This window comes from Delphinus delphis, chromosome 7 (genome assembly GCF_949987515.2).
Source record: "Delphinus delphis chromosome 7, mDelDel1.2, whole genome shotgun sequence".
NCBI lineage: Eukaryota > Metazoa > Chordata > Mammalia > Artiodactyla > Delphinidae > Delphinus > Delphinus delphis.
The window spans coordinates 37867464-37888303 of record NC_082689.1 but is presented as its reverse complement, the minus strand read 5'-3'; the positions used below and the strand labels follow the sequence as shown (position 1 = coordinate 37888303).

The 20840-nt window shown below is 36.5% G+C and overlaps 1 protein-coding gene across 3 annotated transcripts in view; it reads right to left on the bottom strand.

Annotated features, from left to right (window-relative positions):
* Positions 1-925: 925 nt before the first annotated feature.
* The window catches only part of SF3B1 (splicing factor 3b subunit 1), a 37852-nt gene continuing 17937 nt past the window's right edge, over positions 926-20840 (bottom strand). For 2 of the 3 annotated variants that reach the window (XM_060016368.1, XM_060016369.2), the window contains 19 exons: positions 18048-18285; positions 16709-16921; positions 16332-16453; positions 14391-14588; positions 14197-14298; positions 12503-12682; positions 11731-11817; positions 11101-11371; positions 10665-10810; positions 10410-10556; positions 10143-10268; positions 9463-9684; positions 8988-9170; positions 8789-8900; positions 7193-7313; positions 6741-6872; positions 5272-5544; positions 3632-3848; positions 926-3348 (listed from right to left, as the gene is read on the bottom strand). In XM_060016368.1, coding sequence (XP_059872351.1) covers positions 3190-3348; positions 3632-3848; positions 5272-5544; positions 6741-6872; positions 7193-7313; positions 8789-8900; positions 8988-9170; positions 9463-9684; positions 10143-10268; positions 10410-10556; positions 10665-10810; positions 11101-11371; positions 11731-11817; positions 12503-12682; positions 14197-14298; positions 14391-14588; positions 16332-16453; positions 16709-16921; positions 18048-18285 — 3249 coding nt within the window. In that variant the 3' untranslated portion in view covers positions 926-3189. Of the gene's footprint in view, positions 3349-3631; positions 3849-5271; positions 5545-6740; positions 6873-7192; positions 7314-7706; positions 7777-8788; positions 8901-8987; positions 9171-9462; positions 9685-10142; positions 10269-10409; positions 10557-10664; positions 10811-11100; positions 11372-11730; positions 11818-12502; positions 12683-14196; positions 14299-14390; positions 14589-16331; positions 16454-16708; positions 16922-18047; positions 18286-20840 lie in introns of those variants that run through there. The other variant, XR_009520128.1, reaches the window with a different exon arrangement.

Here is a 20840-nt window from a genome sequence, read left to right as displayed (position 1 = left end):
CATCGCAAATCTAAATTCACCATGAGTCACCTTACATTCCACAGCTTCCTATCCACATTTTCTTAACAAGAAGAACCAAGGGTCTCCTGCCTGCCCTCCTCCTCCAGCCATACCACACACCCCACCTCTCACAGGTGATAACCAGGGCGCTGAACAACTGCATTCAAAGTAGAGCACCGAGAAGCTGACGCTCCTGCCCCAGTGCTGTGCACCTGGCTCCAACTCGGCCACAAGATGCGCTGAGGACCAGAAAGCAGTCCACGTTTTACATGTTTTCAGCTTATTGGTCCCAGGTCTGATGCGGAGATTTGCCCAAGGTAGGTGTTTAAGTATTTGTGAAATACTAAATCTAGTTCCTTCCTAGGTAACTGCTGCCGAAAATGAAACACTTTTTACATCATGCTTTGTTGTTTACCAGACATATTTGAGTCCTGCTTAAACAAGTTTCAAAATGGTTTTCAAGCTAGGGAGATTTTGTCCTCCAGAGTACATGAGACAATATCTGGAGGCATTTTGGGTCATCACTACTGGGGTGGGAGTGCTATTAGCATCTACTGGGTAGTCAGGGATGCTACTCAACATCCTACAATGCCCAGGTCAGTGACCCACGATGAAGATGTGTCTGGCCCAAAATGTCAATAATGCCAAGGTTGAAAACCCCTGTGACAGCTGTAGTTCCTGCTTTATGTAACCTTGTGGGATTTAAGAAGCATTGAACACCAAAGAACCCAACAACTGAGCCTACATGACTGCAATTGTCTTCTTCAGTTTCTTTTAAAGAAAAAGTTCTTCGGTTTTTCCATACTAAGTTCCCATATTTGGAAAACCACCCAAAGAGCTCAATATTATTAAAATGGCACAACCACAACAGAGTGTAGTACAGGAACAATACAAAGTCAACTAAGATTAAAAACTGCTCTAAGACTTTAGATATAAGAAGTTTTATTCATCTGGTGGTACTTGATGCTCACAGGGCACCATACAACAAATTTAAAAAATACAATAAGAAAAAAATTGAACAGCCAAAGAGATCATTTCCATTAGAGGGCCCACAGAAAAACCAGCAAAAGCCCACAGAAAGACCCACCTACTGTCCCCTTAAGAACATTAATTTCTTCCTGCTTAAGTCTGGCTTTAAGAAACACCAAAGAAAAGTGCGAAAGAAGTCTTTGAAAGATAGTTAAAACTTCACATAGCGTCTTTCACATGAGTACCTCACAAAATGCTTTCCTTATTCAAGTAAGTATGTAAAATAATCCAAACATTTGTGAGCCTCGATTTGGTCCCAACTTTCAAGATCGTAGGCCTCAGTATTTGCCTCACCTCTCTGTCCTCAAATTTGTATCAGTAAAAAGTCACTTACAGGTAAAGCCTCCTTTGCTCCACACTGCCACTACAAAGCACAGATGTTTTACATAAAGAGCAAGGGCCCAAGCAAATTCAAGTTATACAAGTACCTGAAGCGAAAATGTAACTAAATTTCCCCAAGACTGGTTTAAAACCAAATTTTCCCTTTGAAATCCATTGTATTCAATTTTCATGATTAGTAATTACTGAAGGTCATCTGACATCGAATACAGAGAAAAGCAAGATTTAAAGTTGTATGGGGGCTATTATTACAAAAACTTCTAAAAAGATAATTTTGGAAATTTAGTACACATTACCATGTTGTCACAAAGTTATGTCACACAAGAAACGAGTTACAAATTCTGCCTGGAGGGTCAGCTAATGCTCAATATCAATTCTGTACAAGTGAGCCAATTATAAGCTGTTTCTCAAGTAAGCCTCCACAACAGGGAGCCCTAAGTATTAACAGTTCAATCAATAAACCTCCTAGTCTCAGTAGATTGGTTTTACTTACTGTGGCAGAGTCATCCTATGCTTAGGCTGCTGCAGAAGCTCATTTCCCATTAGACTGCACAGAAGTATTCAATACTATTACATAAGGAGACAAAATAAAACAGCTATGGGAAGTGAAGGACTAAGAAATTTTTGGCCAGAAAATTAGGGAAAACTGAAGATATACTTTATTATATATAAAAAATTACTGCCTTAATGCTTGGTTCCTCTAGATTTAAATGGCATTTCAGTTTATGCTTGACACCTACAGATCAATTCATTATCTGATTACTAAATGCAAAACTAAGCAAACCTAGACATTTCAGCTGCTACCATTGTATAATATTAGTACATAACTAATCTGTAACTAGATGTCTCCCCTTTTCCATTATACTGCATTTCTTAAGGGCAAGGGGCATGTCAAAAGCACCTTTGCATCCCTACAACTAAGCACACTGGCTGGTATACAGTAGGTGCTTAACAGGTATTTACTAAATATATTGTTGAATAGTGGCTTATGACATGGGAAAAGAGCCCAAAGATTGTCTTATTCTAACTAGCATTACTTAGGTAGTAGCCTCACTCCCAATAGGTACAAGGCAGTTTTAAAGTAAAGACACTTTCCCCACGTTCTACACAGAATCATCAAGAGTTGGATATGACTTGAATCACTTCCCTTAAGCATGTTCATAAAGCATTTTGAGAAATCAAGAGATGAAAGGCGCTATGTAAGTGCAAAATAATATTATTCAAGACAGTTCAGCAAAGATGCTATAGTTTCTATGGTGATGGAAGGGTTGTACTAGTTTGAGGTGAACACCCCCAAAGCTACTCTTCTCAATGTCATTATCAACAGAACAATGGAATTTTGACAAAGATGCCATCACTTTATATCACTTGTATTCTGCTACTTTCTATAAACCAGGTGACAGAAAATGATATAAAGCCACTTATTCTACACAAACCAGTACTTTATCAAAGTTCCGTATTTTACAAGTCATGTTCAAAAAACACACACAAGTTAGCATTTTGTACACAAATGTTTATTTCTCAATTAAACATTCCCTTTAAACACAAGGAATGAATTCTAAATCTTCATAAAGATGAATCAAAAATGAAAGCCCTCCAGAATAGTGTGTGCAATCACTGTGTTCTTGGTCACTACTGGCGTTTACTGTTTAACATCAAAAACAAAGACAGGTTATTTAAAAATCATGCTACTGGATTTCTAGCTCTTCCTCTATGACCAGTTCTATGCTGATCTGCAATGTTTAAAAGTTTACATCACCAAATCGAAGCAAGTTTAAGGTGTGAAACAGCTGTGCATTAAACACAAAATAAACAATAAAGTTACAAGATATAGTCAAGTTCATAACGAATATAGGTGTTCTTATCATCATTGTAGATTCTTGGATAATGTGCTATGAGAGCATCCTGTGAACCAATGTAGATGGAGTTGTAAATTTTCCAATACACATCTCTGACTTTCCGGGCTGGGTGAAACAAACCCTAGAATAATTAAAAGGCTACATTACTTCAAGAAATACACAACCTTAACACAACTAACAAACCATAAAGATATGGTTGCAAGCATTTCCCTTTGAGAGAGAAAACAAGATGGCAATTGCACAAAACTGCAGAGGGCAAAGACAAAATCTAATCCTCCCTCCCTCCCCTCACAACTGTTCTCCCGTATGGCAAAAACACACCCTACCAATAATTAGGAACAGTGACTTAATTCAACTAAAATTACTTTTTTCAACGAGTACTCTTTTAAAAATCTTTGACCTACCTGTAAACAATACTGCAGCATTCTACATGGTCCAATAGCAACTCTCAGACCCTCCAGGGCCCCCATAACTGCCTGAATTACATGGGGAGATGTCTCAAACACATTGGGCCATACATAGTTCAACAAGTGATTCAGTGAATCTTCACAACCAAATCCATAAACCCCAAGTGACATGTGTTGCACCACTGCACTAGCCGTCTGTCTGTGTACAAGGTCCCTGTAACAGAGGGGGAGAAAGCTCTTTGTTAAGATACAGTCTTAGTTTCACAGAAGATACATGCCTGCCCGTTAGAAACTAAATCACAAATTCAGTGCATGGAATGGATGCAGAGTCATCCCCACACCTTATGTATCTGATACAGAATGCTTTTAGAGTGACTAATGATTCTACTTGAGAACTTTGCTTTAACGACTCAAACCTCACTCTGGCTCAAAAATAAACCATATTTTTCTTTGAAAGTAATATAAGCAAGAAAGCCGAGCACAGTGTACATTTTATATGCTACTAAAAATGAGAGAGAACACATGACTCTTACATACGAATGATTAACAGTAATATCTCATTTTAAACTCTGTAAACTTAAAACCTTTGAAAGTAATTCAATACAACAGATAACTAAATTGAGACTAAATCTCTTCCCTTGTCAATTTTTTTTAAAGGTTCATTCAAGAACTCAATTTAGGGAAAGGAAGAGAAGGACCAATAATTTTTTCAAACCCAGAAATAAGAACTCTTATCACCTCCCATGTTTTAAATGAACTTATGTTTATGACAAGTCATTGAGTTATTTATTCCACAATTATTCAACTGACTACAAGCATCAGATAACGGGTCTATGAAGGGCATAAAAACAAGTTCACACTCTTTACCCTCAAAGGCAGGAAGAGTACCTTAAAGGTATAAGAGAAAAAAACATCTGAACTTAGTTACTAGCATCCTTATTTCTCTTATTTATTGTAATAATCTATTAGGCATAGACTGAAGTGAAGCTGTATTCCCCCTTAGTAAATTTCCCAACTAAAGTAATGTTTCTTGGTATCAGGACTCTATCAATCACTTCAAGCAGTACTTTATCAGTGGTCACCACCTGAATAACTGGGGGCCTGCAGTGGGAATAGTGTGGCTCTGGCAGGCTATGTTCAGTAGTTCAAAAGCCTTATAGAAACCTCTGCTTCATCTGCCATAACAAAAAGCTAAAAAGATCGGGTCTCTTTGCCATACCGATAAGCTCATGCTCAACATTTCCTCTAATTATATTTGACTTTAATTTTTAAAACAAAAGTTGATCAGGAATTCCCTGGTGGTCCAGGGGTTAGGACTCAGCACTTTCACTGCCGGGGCCCAGGTTCAATCCCTGGTCAGGGAACTAAGATCCTGTGAGCTATGTGTGTGGCCAAAAGGCGGGGGGCTATTAAAACAGGGAGGGGGCACTTGGAAAAAAAATTGGGGGAACCACTATAGCATCTATCTTATTTAGAGATAATAGTCCTAATTTATTTATAGTTTCATAAAAATCCAGACTAATAGTCCCTTCTTTAACTACATCACAACAAATAGGTCATATAATAATTACTTCCATAAGTTCTAAAATAAAAGAAGAATTATAACTATTTTCTTGCATTTAGTTCAAGTCACTTACCTATCCATTAAAGCATCTTCAAGGAGTGGTGTTACAGCATAAATGTAGTCCTTTCCCATCTCACCAATATATTCAAACAAGAAGGAAAGTGATTTTAACACTCCATTTTGAACATTCAGTTCAGGAACTCTGTATTCATTCATTAAGGCAGGTAGTACTGTGAAGGGTGAACATGTTTCAGCGACAATAGCTATTGCTACAGTGGTACAAACTCTGTTCTGCCTTTCCTGAACTTTGAGGTTGTTTAAAAGTGTAGCCAATACATCATGAGGGCTGGAAAAAAATAAATGTGTCAGCAAACTGTTAGTTTACAAGTCAAAATTTTTTTGGAGGGAAGAAAAATAATCAAAGGAATGGAACTTCATGCTAAGTAATTACTGGGAACTTAGTAATTTTATGCTAAAATGCAATACTTTCAAGTCACTGGCATTACGGTTTCTACTTAAGAACTTCATTTAAATTAAAGTGTTCATTTTAATGAAAAAATTCAAATGGCTTCATTTTCAAATATAATTTACAGTCTTTAGTATATTTCCTAAAACAAAAAGAAATTTCATTAAATGTTTAGACTGAATAATTCTTTGAGTGGTCAGAACATGGCCACTAGAGCAGGCAACCTTACAGTAGTATATAAACTGTGGTCTCCAATGCCACAACACACAAAATCTGTTTTCCAAAATCCTCCCTCCCACACACCTTTACCACATTTATTCTCCTTCTTTAAGCATTTATTCTACCACAAATTTAAAGGGACACAGGAACTAAAAAGTTAACAACAGCTATTCATTGCCAACTTCTTAACTACATCACAGATGAAAAAATATTATTGCTACCAAAAGGCATGTGGGGAGACTCTAATTAAATAATCCAACTTTTGTTACGTTTTATTGCTTGAAAATATTTAGTTATTAAGCCACATATACATAAGTATCTCATTTTCTACAATGACTGTTTCTTCTAGTTTGGTTCTGGTGGAGCAGAAGCAAATAACCATAGGTTATCTAATAAAATAGCTATCATTCAGTTGTCTGTGGATTAATTTTAGAAAAATATTTTTAAAACACATAAAGCATTAACATGAAAACTGAATTATGTTAATTGTTTTACTAAGAACTGGCCTTAATATTTTAAGCAATATCCTAAAAGCACCAACAAAATTTGAAATTATTCTGAAATGGTACTGTTTCCCTCTTCTGAAAATAGTGAAGTGTGACTAAATGAAATTTTAAACTGTTCCATCTATTTTAATTCAATTTAACATTTAAGAAAACATTTCAAAAACTGAAGGTCAGTGGTTGAAGTCTATTCTAAAAAACATAAATAAAGTCTATTCTAACTGCATTACTCATACCTTGCCTTAAAAGAGAGTCTACAGAAATGGAAACACCTTTTAACACTACAATGGGTCTATTACAAAGTAAAAAAAAAAAAAAAAAAAAAAAAAATACACAGAAGTAAATAATACTCACCCAATGGCCTTTGCAATATAACCAAATGTGTTGACTGTGGCTCTACGAATAGCTTTTTTGTGAGCTTTTAAGAGCTCTAAAAGCTCAAAGCAAATCCTCATCCATTCTCTTGCAGACACATATTCAGCTCCCCTAGTTTAAAAAAAAAAAACTTAAATTTTTTGTAACAATAAGTTTTAAAAGGTAAATCTGCAAATTCAGTTCTCAAAACATGATTACCAATTCATTTTAAGCATTAAATAAAATTATTATTACTGCTCAGAAAGGATGGTTTAGTTTTAAAAATATACTGCCACTCCCTCATTACCATTCAAATTGGAAAATATTACTGAAATATTAGCCTGACCATATATACTTACATTAGAAACAATAAGCAAATTTGCAAAGTGAATAAAAGTGGCTAAATGTGAAACACAATACTGCTTATTAAAATGTTTAGGTAATCTGCTTACCTATCAGCAATACGTCCAACAAGATCAATACAATTCTCTTGTACTTTTTCATGCCTATTCTTTAAGATGGGGGTGAGTCTAGGCAGCAGATCTTTAATTGGTGGAGTCATCTTATGCATACCTATTTAACAGAAGTCAAACACACTATCAATTAACACGTGAACTGCAACCTTTGTTCATTTTACCTTTTATTTAACAATGTAATATACGTGACTAGGCATAAATACAAACTTACAGCTGCCTATGGAAAGAAAAAGCCCCAGCTTCAGATCAAACGCAGAATTTTTAACTTTTTATTAACTTCTGATTATGCATAAAAATGAAAGAAATTAGTGAAGTGATTTAAAGAATGATGGATACTCAACAACAAAAAAAAGTTTTATTTGGTTCTGAAATGTATTTGTACACTGACATTTAAATATGGGGACAGCTTATGTTCCGGCCATACACAACAATATAAGCCAGAGGTAGACATGTAAATTAAAGCAAAATTTTCCAGAAAGGGCCCCCTTACCCTTTAACTGCAAAACAAACAGATCTCCAGTCTCCCTGCAATGCAGGGCATACTTGGATGGTATTTACACCTATGAAGAGAGAAAAAAGGAGGCAGCTGGCAGGGGCTCTTGCTCTAACTAGAACTGCTTGCTCTGATTCTCTCTCCATTGCTTTTCCCATGTTTCTCTGACCAACAATATGGTTTACAATTCCCTGCAAACCAGAGCCCCACAAGTGGCCAAGTAACTGATTTTTGGCAAGTATCTCCAAGTAGAGAGAGAGGAAAGGGCTGAACTGGGGATTATATGTAAATGCGATGGTTTGAAGACCTCCTATACTGTATAAAAACCCCTTACTAAAATGAGAAAAATAGTGGCTATCACAGCCAGCTATTTCGACCTCTTGATAGGTTATTTCTGTCCCTCTAAACTCCGTAGAAGTTACTTTTGCAATCGTTACATTCACTTATAATGAAGGATAAAACAGGAGACCATTTGTTTGTTCCATCATAATGCCCTTAAAGAGGAAAAGCTTTGTTCTCCACACCCAAGAGCGTTTGTAATACACCTCTGTTTTAACTTTGGATAAAGAACTGAGAGGACAGTTTAAAAGAATTGGATTTAAATAAAAATGAGGTCACTTGATCAATTCACTTTTCTCTCTGGTTATTGTTCCTTGAACTTAATAGCAAGCAGGAAAACCTACCATAACCATTTACTAATTCAAGGTTGAATAAATATATAAAACTTTAGAGTTCTCTCCACCCACCACCTCCTCTCCCATATATTTCAGGTGACACACAATTTTTTTAGGGCCCTCTATCCCATGACTTCAAAGTTTTTTGAGTTGTGACTACTTCCTCCTCTCTTGCAGGTCCTAAACTTGCCCTCTTTCTCTCTTTTAAAGTAAAATATAAATAGACTTTGGGAGATAAGATTCTTGTGACATCCCAACTTAACTGTAATTTTCAGTGGTTAAAAAAAAAGTATCAGACATTCATTAGTCAACTCCTAAATAGGATTCTCTATTTTACTTTCAAAATACCAAAGGAACTTTAAAATACAAAACAAAAAATTCTTACATGACCAACAAATTCCATACCTATTACATTTACAATGGCCTTCAGTGCTCCAAGAATGCTGCCCAATACTTCAGGGTACTCTTCGCCCAAATACTCATACAAAACAACACCCAAGTGCCCCATCAATTTTTCCTGTAATAAAAAAATGATGATGATGAAATGTTACTGTTTACATTACTCCTTTTGGTGAAGAAATAAGAATCTGATATAAAAGTTTACCTCTTGACAAGTCTTCATGACAACAGCCGTTCGAGAGATCAAGTCAGCTGCCTGTTGCCTAACTTTTGCTGATTTGTTATTTAAACGCCACAAAACTGTACCGCAGATCTGAGGCAAGTACGGTTTGACTCGTTTGCCAAGAGCATTGACCACTGTGCCAAAGCCGTTCAACATTACTGAGTCCTTAAAAAAAAAAAAAAAAAAAAAAAGCCAAGTTAAATTTAAAACCTACATTCAATGTGAACAAGAATTCAGTTTGTGACTAAACAGTTGAAATATAATTATATTCCGTTTCCAAAAATCTAACCTAAAAATTTGAGGTAGAAGAGTATTTCTTTGTAGCCAACTGCATGAGAACATGAACATTTAAAAATTATTTCAAATTTAATTACTCTTTGGTGATAATATTTACTTGAAAATATGTTTTACAAATATGAAAGTCAGTGGCAACTTGCCTAATAATTAGTATCATTACCTCTGTAGTCTGTTCTTGAAAAGCATAAAGAATACCATCAATCAGTTGTTCTTCAAGTTTATGATCAATGTCTGCTGCTCCCAAGTTGCCCATAATTTTCTCAATTGTCTCCATCACCATTTTTCTGTACTGTTCAGCTTCATCTTTCAGATCATCCACAATCCTGGATATAATTTCTGCTGCACCTACTTTGTTTGCCAACTCCACAGTAGTATCAACTAACTAAAAAGAGGAGGAAAAATCATTTAATTTACTGCTTTTCCAAGGAAATAAAGAGACATCATGAAAATGGAATATTCTAAAGATACTATTTAGCTAGTAAGCATGCTGAGGACAGATGGCTCCTACTATTAAAACTTTAAGAAAAAGGTGGCCAAAAACATTTAAATATGAGTCTAAGTCAAGGAGATTTAAGGTTACGATTGTATTCATGCTTCACCTAGCCAGATTAAGCAGTTCATTTACTAGACAAAAATGTCAATTTATAGTTGGCTATCTATCCTAGAATACAAAAGCAAAATGGAAGTTAACTGGCCGACTAAAATCCATCTCCGTTCACAATCAAACACAAACAACCTGTGAGTTTCTCAAGGCAAAAAATAACTTATGTAATATGCATTCAAACTGACTAAAGGATCAGTTGAAAGAATTTCTGAAACTATTTTATGATAAAAGCTTACCTGCCGGTAATTTCTTCTATCCAAAGCCATTCTGTGTTGCCAGAAGTGTTTAAAAAAAGGAGGAAGGATCTCTGTTTTAATGTAGTTTGCTTCTACACCATCTGTTCCACAACACTGCTTTACCACCTAAAATGTTAAAAAATAATAATAGTAATCACAGTCCTGGTTTAATACACAAGTTTTTTTAAAATGATATAAAATTCTCTTTGAACCATGGAACACATTTAGATTAACAAATCTGGAACAGCAACAATTTGGAACAATTACCTTCAGCACAATTTTCTTCATTTCTTCATCAGGAGATTGGAATTCTCGAATAAGAATTAACATCACTTCTCTAGTATAGTAGTTGGCATATTCTGCATCCATGAGAGGAATAAGATACCCAATAGCCTTTAAGAAAGCGGCCAGGCCCTATTTTAAAATAAAAAATATATATATACTTAGTAAATTAGCTTTAAGTCACTTGAACTTCAATGAGTAGAAATAAAAAGAAAAATGAAATCAAACTGGTAAATCTACCTTTCCTCTGTGTTGGCGGATACCCTTCCATAGAGGCTTTAACACAGAATCAAAAGATTCGATACCATAAGGAGTTGCTGCTTCAGCCAAGGCAGCAATGGCCAAAGCACTAATGGTCCGAACTTTCTGCTGCTCATCCACAAGACCTATAAAAAACCAAACACAGGTTTTAACTAAGCAACATTACCTAACTTCCATAGCATCATGCAGATTCTAGAAACATATCTAGCCATTTAGTCAAATTGCAGAATCTGTTCCCATTAGACAAAATTAGGCAAAAGCCAGTATGAACCACAGCCTATTAGCAGCTAATATTACAAATCCAATCATAAACTATATGGTGTTTGTGTAGTTTACCTTCCATTTCTCTCTCCAAGAATCAGTAGCCTAAATTTCAGGAAACTGTCTTACAAAAGACAGTTATACTACAACTTACCATGTTCAATGATTTCAACTAAACTTCTGAGATGTGGCAAGATGGCACAGCCCATGAGAATAGCTATTTGCTGTACAATTTTTATACCAGTGTGTCTTGCTTGCCAGGACTTCTTGCTTTTGCACACAGCTTTTAAGAAAGGCAATAATGAAGGAATGCCCAGGGCAGAGGCTACAACAGCAAAAGCTCTAGCTGTTGTGTTACGGACATACTCATCCATGTTATCTATATCAGGTCTCATGGTAGAGATCATAGTAGCCAGACCAGCAGCCTGAAAGTTTAAGAAAAAAGCAACAGTCATGAGTTGATAACATTAACCCTCAATCATTCCATTCTAAAATCAAATAATCCGGGCTTCCCTGGTGGCGCAGTGGTTGGGAGTCCGCCTGCCGATGCAGGGGACACAGGTTCGTGCCCCAGTCCAGGAGGATCCCACATGCCGCGGAGCGGCTGGGCCCGTGGGCCATGGCCGCTGGGCCTGCGCGTCCGGAGCCTGTGCTCCGCAGCGGGAGAGGCCGCAGCAGTGAGAGGCCCGCGTACCGCAAAAAAAAAAAATAAATTAAAAAAAATAATAAAATCAAATAATCCTATCAACATATATAAAACTTTCTTCTCCAGAAACATAAATACCTTTGCCAAATTAGAAATAATCTCTCGGCCTTCCACTCTAGCATAGTAATCCTCATCAATCAACAATGGTTCAATGACCACCAGGATCTGAAAAAGAGAAGGAGCTACATTTTCACAGCAATTACTGATGCAATGCTCAAGTAACAGTACATGTAAGGGAATTTATAATTACCAGGACTTTGTTAATCAAGGGACAAATTAAGAATTTTAATCACACAAGTTGAAACCCCACATAAAGATGAGTATTTGGGAGCACTGTTAACTACACAGACTATAAAATACACACAGTACACACACACACACGCCCATCTGCATTTTACAATTCTAAACCATAATTACCATCAGCAAAAAGATGCTTCTTAGTAGTAAATGGCATGGTATAGAAACATACATTTTCTCATTCTAATATCAATAAAAGCAAATTTTAAAATATGAATAATATGAACCCACTATATAAGATGGCAAAAAGTTACATCTATTTACACATGTATTTGTGTATGTATGCTTGTGCAAAGAAAAAGGTCTGGGAGGGCATGTAAATTTAACATTGGTTAACTGAATATCTTTAAAGGGGTTGAAATTTCCCTTTTTATTGTGAATGTGTAACATCAGCTGTTACTTTTTTAGAATTTTTAAATTTCACAAATACACCTAATAATAAGCTGGTCAAAAAAATCCACTAACTCCTTTTACTTAAAAAATATCAAACCAAAAAAATAAATAAAATAAATAAATAAAATCAAACCATTAGAAACACAAATTGAGAACAAACCTTGTGCACATATGGTCGAACTAAGTCATCAAGTTTGTATAATATTCTATCAATAACTTTTACAAGTAAATGACGCTCTTGATCCTCAAGTGTAGGCGACATCAGCAGAGGAAGAATTTGATTAAACAAAGGACCAGCTCCAAATTCACGAGCTTTATCAGTAATCTGACGCAATGCAGCCTGGAAGAGAAAAGAGTAATAGGCATATTTCTTTATTATAAGCATGAGCCAATTAATTACTCCACGGTTTTCTGTAACTGAATATTTTAGTGTAAACTTCAGACACCTTACATAGAATAGCATGAGTTCATTCCCATCAAAATTACTCTGAAGTCTGAACTCTTGGGCTAAAGGCTCAATGTTTTCAGTTAATTCAAAAAGGGTAACTGAAAGCTGGAGAGCGTGTGGAGAAAAGAGAAGCCTCCTACACTGTTGGTGGGAATGTAAGTTGGTGCAGCCACTGTGGAAAACAGTATGGAGGTTCCTCAGAAAAGTAAAAATAGAGTTACCACATGATCTAGCAATCCCACTCCTGGGCATATATCTGGACAAAAATATAATTCAAAAAGATACATGCACCCCTCCCCATGTTCATGGCAGAACTATTTACAAGAGCCAAGATATGGAAAACACCTAAATGACCATCGACAGATGAATGGATAAAGAAAATGTGGTGCATATATACAACAGAATACTACTCATCCATAAACAAGAATAAAATACAGTTAAGTCCCCTACATACAAACCTTCAAGTTGTGAACTTTCAAAGATGCAAACATGCCTCTGTATGCCAGGTATTGTACTGTACTACTGTACTTTTCAAGGTACTGTACTGTAAGATTAAAACTGCTTTATTTTTTTTTATGTATTATTTGTGTGAAAAGTATTATAAACCTATCACAGTACAGTACTACATAACTAGCCAATTGTGTTAGTTGGGTTACCTAGGCTAACTTTGTTGGACTTAAGAACAAACTGGACTTATGAATGCACCCTCAGAACGGAACTCATTAGTATGTAGGGGACTTACTGTAATGCCATTTGCAGCAACATGGATGCAACTAGAGATTATCATACTAAGTGAAGTAAGTCAGAAAGAGAAAGACAAATACCATATGATATCACTTGCATGTGGAATCTAAAATATGACACAAATGAACCTATATATGAAACAGAAACAGAATCAGGGACATAGAGAATAGACTGGTGGTTGCCAATGGGGAGAGGGGTGGGAGAGGGTTGAACTGGGAGTCTGCGATTAGCAGATATAAACTGGTATATATAGAGTGGATAAACAACAAGGTCCTACTGTATAGCACAGGGAACTATATTCAATATCCTGTGATAAACCATAACGGAAAAGAATATGAAAAAGAATGTATATATATGTATAACTGAGTCACTTTGCTGTACAGCAGTAATTAACACAACATTGTAAGTAAACTATACTTCAATAAAAAATAAATTTTAAAAAAGGGTAATTTAATAGAAAGAGTCACAGAGTATAATATAAAACTCCTTAACTTCTCCTAAAGGATCAAACCATCTTCAAGCCACATATGATACTAATACAATACCCCACATAATTCCACTAATTGTATTAGAATCTTCAGCATATTTTAAAGGCTCTGATGATAAAATGGAGAATCTCTAAAATTATAATGAACATGATGATTTAATAAACTGGTACTTACTTTTCTCATTGGAGGTGTTCCATTCTTAATTTTTAAAAGCAACTTCATTATTTTTCTCTCTTTTTGCTCTTCCGGACTAAGTGTTGATTCATCAACATCAACCTAACAGTAAAAAGTAAAAAGTTTAAAGGTTAGTGGAGATACTGTAACTTCTAAATAAAAAGTAATATTTTATTTCTGGTATTATCACTTACCAAAAGTTTATCAAAGTACTGAATATCATCAGGTTTTAAAAATGGAAGATTTCCAGATGGTTGGTCATTAACACTTTTCATAGTTCTATCTTCAGTTTGCATGTGAAAACCTGTCATACCACCCAAAGGTGTTGGAGTTGCTGTCAGCTTTCGAGCTGGAGTTCGAATAGGAACATATCCAGCTGGAGGGGGAAGTACCTAATACAGTTAAAAGACAGTTTAGGATTTTCTTAACTTTACATAGTAAATAATAACAAAAATGAACAATATTTGCAGTTAAGATGCTTTTTGCTTAGAGGCAAGAATTAACAATCCCATTTTTCTATCTTATTTGTAAGTTTAAAATACACATTACTATTTCTCATCAAATTTAAATTAAGTGTATTAGAAGTAGGGGGAAATGAGGATACACAAAGTGGGCTTACAAATTCTGATCACTTTCAAACATTAGTCTATATAAACATGTTGGTGAACCAATGTCATATAAATTGAAATAAGCTCAAAGTGCACATAATGTATATTATATTTTAGTAATAAATTAAAAATTCATGTAAATCTCTACAAAAACAAATCTTAATATTTAAGTCGTTCTACAAAAATGAGTGACTGCATAAAAACTACAACCAAAATATTCACCAAAGCCCTGTAAATACACAACATTTGACTAAACCCAAAAAATTCACTCAAGAGTCACAAAGGAGGGCTTCCCTGGTGGCGCAGTGGTTGGGAATCCGCCTGCCACTGCAGGGGACACGGGTTCGAGCCCTGGTCTGGGAAGATCCCACATGTCACGGAGCAGCTGGGCCCCTGCGCCACGGCTGCTGAGCCTGTGCTCTAGGGCTCGCGAGCCACAGCTGCTGAGCCCACGTGCTGCAGCTGCTGAAGCCTGTGTACCTGGGGCCCATGCTCCGCAACAGGAGAAGCCACCGCAGTGAGAGGCCCATGCGCTGCAACGAAGAGTGGCCCCTGCTCCCCGCAACTAGAGAAAGCCCACGCGCAGCAATGAAGACCCAATGCAGCCAAAAATAAATAAATTTTAAAAAGATGTAATGACTATCCTCTTAGGAAAAAAAAAGAAAAAAACTTGTATTAGAAAAAAAAAGATTCACAAAGGAGGATTTTCCCCCTATTGATAAACCAATCAATGAATGCAATTGTAACAGACACTTACAATTGCATTCATTGATTGGTTTATCAATAGGAGGGGGAAAATCCTCCTTTGTTAATCTTTTTTTTTCTAATACAAGTTTTTTTCTTGGAGAGTGACTATACCCACAGCATTACACGGAGGGTACAAGAAGTTATAAAGCAGTAAGTTCATGCATACTTGAAACAAATACTCTAATACAAACCTAATGAGGGGATAGGGGGAAATACATACATAAAAACTGTTAAAAAAGCAATAGGCATTAGCAGAAAAGGCTCTGTAAAGGCCATCAAATGACTTAGGTTCCAGCCCTGGTTATAACATCAGCTATATGACCACTTTTAGACCAGCAAAAGGTCCTTGAGTAACAGGTACCTAGACGATTTTATAGTTCAAAATGAACTTCAAGTTGCTATGGTAAAGAGAGAACATAACATTCTTCGTGTCCACTGGCAACCCATGAACTAAATACACAAGATTTTGTGAGACACCAAGTAAAATAACCATGATCTAATGTTGGAAATGAAATATACCTGGAAACAGCTAAAGAATGAAACGGCAGTAGTAAATTTGAGCAAGGCCAATGCAAACTTGACCAGTTAGTATTTTCAAAGAATATTTAAATTAAAATCCAGGGAATTCCCTGGCAGTCTAGTGGTTAGGACTCGGAACTTTCACTGCCGGGGCCCAGGTTCGATCCCTGGTTGGTGAACTCAGATCCTGCAAGCCACGCAGCATGGCCAAAAAAAAATCTCTATCCTAAAAACCACCACACTCATATTCACTGTTTTTACCTTATATCCTTCTGGGAACATAGCATCTAATTCTTCATCAGACAATGGGCGATTTCTCTCATCAATTTCTCTCTCCCACCGCCAAGCCTGAAGCTGTTCAGGAGTCATACTCATTATGTGACCTACCAAAAAAGCAAATTTCTGTAACAATCTATGTAGTGCAAGACTTTTATCATTACACAGATCCTTGGGATATAAGATAGTTAAAATCCATTCTAACATTTAATTGTTTATATTATAAACTCAAACCAAGACTTCTTTTTACATCCTGTTATTCTTGCTAAAAATAGGCATTAATGGCACACAGAAAAACCACAAAGAAAAAATTCAAAATACTAACAAGGGGAAAAAATTATTTCCAATGATAAAGTTTCTACCTGGAGTAGGGGTAGCCATGTTCATGGCTGGCGTGCCAATTGGTGTCTTTCCAGGGGTCAGAACAGGAGTGCTTCCACCCATCTGACTAGCTGGTGTTTCATCCCAACGTGACTTTCTTTTACTGGCTCCAGGAGTTGGTGTTTCACCAATGGAATCTCCACCTCGATCTGTTCGAGGAGTCTCAGCCCATCCACTTCCATGTCCAGGAGTATCTTTAAAGAAAAGGAGTGAATAAGCCTAAAATTTTAACCACTGTCAAAAAATGACTATTTTCAGACAACTAATATACTTAAACTGATCAATTTCAGAAACAGGATATTCCTAAAATGGAGACACATTTAAGTTTTAATGTTTCATTTCATATTTATTCTCCTTGACTGTATCTTTTCCACGGATTACAAAAACAATGATAACCATCGAGGAACAGGAAAACAGAGCAAAGGATTTTTTCAACTACCCACAACATACAACCCATAGACAGCCACTTTATGTATCTTGGGCCACTTTTCATTTCTCCATGGAGTGAGATTACTCTACATGTACAATTCTATACTGACTCTCTCATCCATTGTATTTTTTTCCGGGTTTTTTTGGGCTGCGCCATGCGGCCTGTGGGATCTTAGTTTTAGTTCCCCGACCAGGGATGGAACCCGGGCCCCTTCAGTGAAAGCACCGAGTCCTAACCACTGGACCACCAGGGAATTCCCTACATTTCATGTTAAGCACTCTGCCCAATCATTAAAAATTCTTTATAAAATTTTAATATAGCAAATGTAATGTTAAATCTTAACTTCCCAACGATAATCTCATAAACAGTTAATGAAATACAGCTTTAGAGAGTTTACACAAAAAACAAGGTATTTAGGCAAATTTATACAGACAGAAAGTAAATGAGAGGTAACCAAAGGCTGGGAGAAGTAAGAATGGAGAGTTATTGCTTAATGGGTACAGTTTTTGTTTGGGATGATGACAAAGTTCTAGACATGAATAAAGGTAATGGTTGCACAACACTGTGAATATACTTAATGCCACTGAATTGTACACTTATAATGGTTAAAATGATAAATTTTATGTTATATATATTACACTACAATAAAAAAGAGATTATGGCATACAAACTTTACTTTCTTCTAATGTTCTTCCTAAAATAAATCTTAAACCTCTTCAAGAAGGGAAAAGAATTAGGTATATCATCTGCTCAGTTCTTTACCTGTCCCAAAAGCATCTGTTTATTTATCTGTCTTCCTAGGACCAGAGAGAACAGATTTTGGCCATAAACATACCACTCATCAAATCAACATTTTACCCAAGCACACACCCAAACTCCACTAGAAGTACCTCTTTCTGTTTTGGGGGTCTCATCCCATCTGTTTTTACGAGCACTGGAAGTTGCACCTCCATGGCCTGGTGTCGCGTGGCCTGGTGTATCGCCCCGTCCAGGGGTAGCAGCGCCCGCAGGTGTGTGACTAGGTGTAGGATCCCATATTTTTGAGCCTGGGGTTGCTCCAGGAGTCTCACTTCCTTTTGCACGACCTGGTGTCTCATCCCATCTTAAGGAAGGGGTATGTCCAGGGGTCTTAACAGAGCAAAAAAAAATTTATTTCATACACCCACATAAAAATTAGAAAACCTGCTAAGCAAACAAAAAAAATTAAATGTTTTAGTTCATGATTAAGAGAATAGATTATCCTTCTGCTTAAAAGATACCTACTTTCTAGCAAATATGTTTATGACAAAAAATAACTTAAAGATTTAATTTGGAGCAATGAAAAAAGCCCTAATTTAAAAAACAATGTATTTTGGTTACGCCACTAATGGCTCCGTAACTTTGGGAAAACATTAAGGTTTCTCTGTCAAGATCTCAAGAATTTCACCTTTAATTATATCAGCACATCTCAAAACTGGGTCTTGGAGACAGAGACTCATGAGTTCCCACTAAGAATATTTTTGTTTTTGTTCAATTTTGTGTGTGTTTAATTAATTTAAGCATGTTTTGGATCACCTGGGTAATTATAACTAGATACTGCGACATTATTTCAAATCCCTGAGAAGAGGTTATATTTAGAATCACATCTATAATACTATTGCTCTGATGCTGGCAAGATTAGAAGTTGACTTAAATGATTGAAGGTTCCATGGTAGTTGAATAGAGACAAGTAGTGAGCAATGTAGGACATCAGACAGTACGAAAGCAAAAGAACCTGCAGAGTGCAGACAATATCATATCAAAAACAGCAGGTGAATTAGTGAAGCAAAACAAAATCTGTATTTAAATAATTCTGTAAGTTTTGTAGTATACTTTTACATATTTCTTTTAAAGTTGGATGTTCTATCCAACCCAAGAGTTCTATTTAGCTTTATGTTTGCAAATAAGACTCAGTATTTCTTCCTTTCAAAAGATTCTGTATAGGGCTTCCTTGGTGGAGCAGTGGTTGAGAGTCTGCCTGCCGATGCAGGGGACACGGGTTCATGCCCCGGTCCGGGAAGATCCCACGTGCCGCAGAGCGGCTGGGCCCATGAGCCATGGCCGCTGAGCCTGCACATCCAGAGCCTGTGCTCCGCGACGGGAGAGGCCACAACAGTGAGAGGCCCGCGTACCGCAAAAGAAAAAAAAAAAAAGATTCTATATATTACTCAGGGTTGAGAAATTCTCAATTAGATGAGTAAAGAACATAAATTGTTCAAAAGTCTCATTTTCAGCAACTGCTCTTCCTGCTCAATCAGGTAGGAAAAGATGTTTCCTAGTATCCGCTGTAATTCCCACAATCATAATTAAGATGGAGTTGTGTTAAATGAGAAGTGTGAAAGAAAACATGGTCTGACTCTCTACAGCTTTTATGAGATAGACATCAACTCTTGGGTCTCCTTTTCAGTTAAACAGATACCAAAAGGACAAGTTTCTCTTTCTCTGTTTTTAAAATTTGCACTGAATGTCAGTTTTTAAAATTTGCAGTGAGTATCAACCACAGAATTTAAGTTAGTAATAACATATTATACAGAACCAAATCCTCTCATATATCAGCAAGCAAATGGAGACTCCTCAAGATCTAAAACTAAACTGTTTGGAAATTATGTGCTAGGTTTAGTGTATCTCAATTCTGGGTTTGGGAAAACAATGCCATGGCCTGACACATTTTTCCTTATTTGTAAATAAATCTGCAGTAGCCTATGCTAGAGTCAACAGTGACTTAGACTAGGGTGGTGGGGTCATGAAAAGTGGGTAGATCCTGAATATATTTAAAGGTCGGGCCAACAAAATGCATTTGTGGATAGGATGCCAGGGAAGAGAATAAGAGGAGTATAGGATGACCCTGAAATGATTTCTAAGGGTTTGGTTTGAGCCAATAGACATGGGAGCAGGCTGGAGGGAGTGAGTACAGAAAATCAATTTTATTATAAATACTGATTCTGAAAAGCCTATCAAATACGTATCAAAATAAATGTGTCAGGTCTGAAGAACAGAGAAGTATGGATGGATTTGTAAATTTGGGAGCTGTCTTATAAATATAGTATGTAAAGATAGGAATGAGAACCTAGGGAGTTAGTTTAGATGCAAAAGAGACCTGAGGACTTAGCATTAGAGTACCCCAAATTTTAGGAAGCTGAGGAAGATCCAGCAAACAAGACTAAAAAGCAGCAGTCACTGAGGTGAGTATTGCAAGAATCAAGAAAGACTGAAGCTCAGAGGCTAGGAAAGAAAAGGGTACCAAGGGACTTCCCAGTGGTTAAGACTGTGCTTCCAAAGCAGGGGGCGTGGGTTCAATCCCTGGTTGGGGAACTAAGATCCCACATGCCATGAGGCGCGGCCAATAAATAAATAAGTAAATAAATAAATAATTTTTTTTTTTGGTTTAAGAGGGTATCAAAGAATGTCGAATGCTACTGATATGCTGCGTAATATGAGGGTTGAGACTTATCTTTGGATTTAGCAATGAGGAGGTTAAGTCATCTTGACAAAAGAGGATTTGGTGGAGCAGTGCAGGCAAAAGCACCAGAGCACAAGTATAGATACACAACTCATTCAAAGCATTTTGTGGTAAAAAGAGCAAGAAATGGGATGGTAGCTGGAAGGGGAAGTTATGGTCAAGAGAAGATTTCTTGTGGTATTTTGTTTTTTGTTTTTAAAGATGA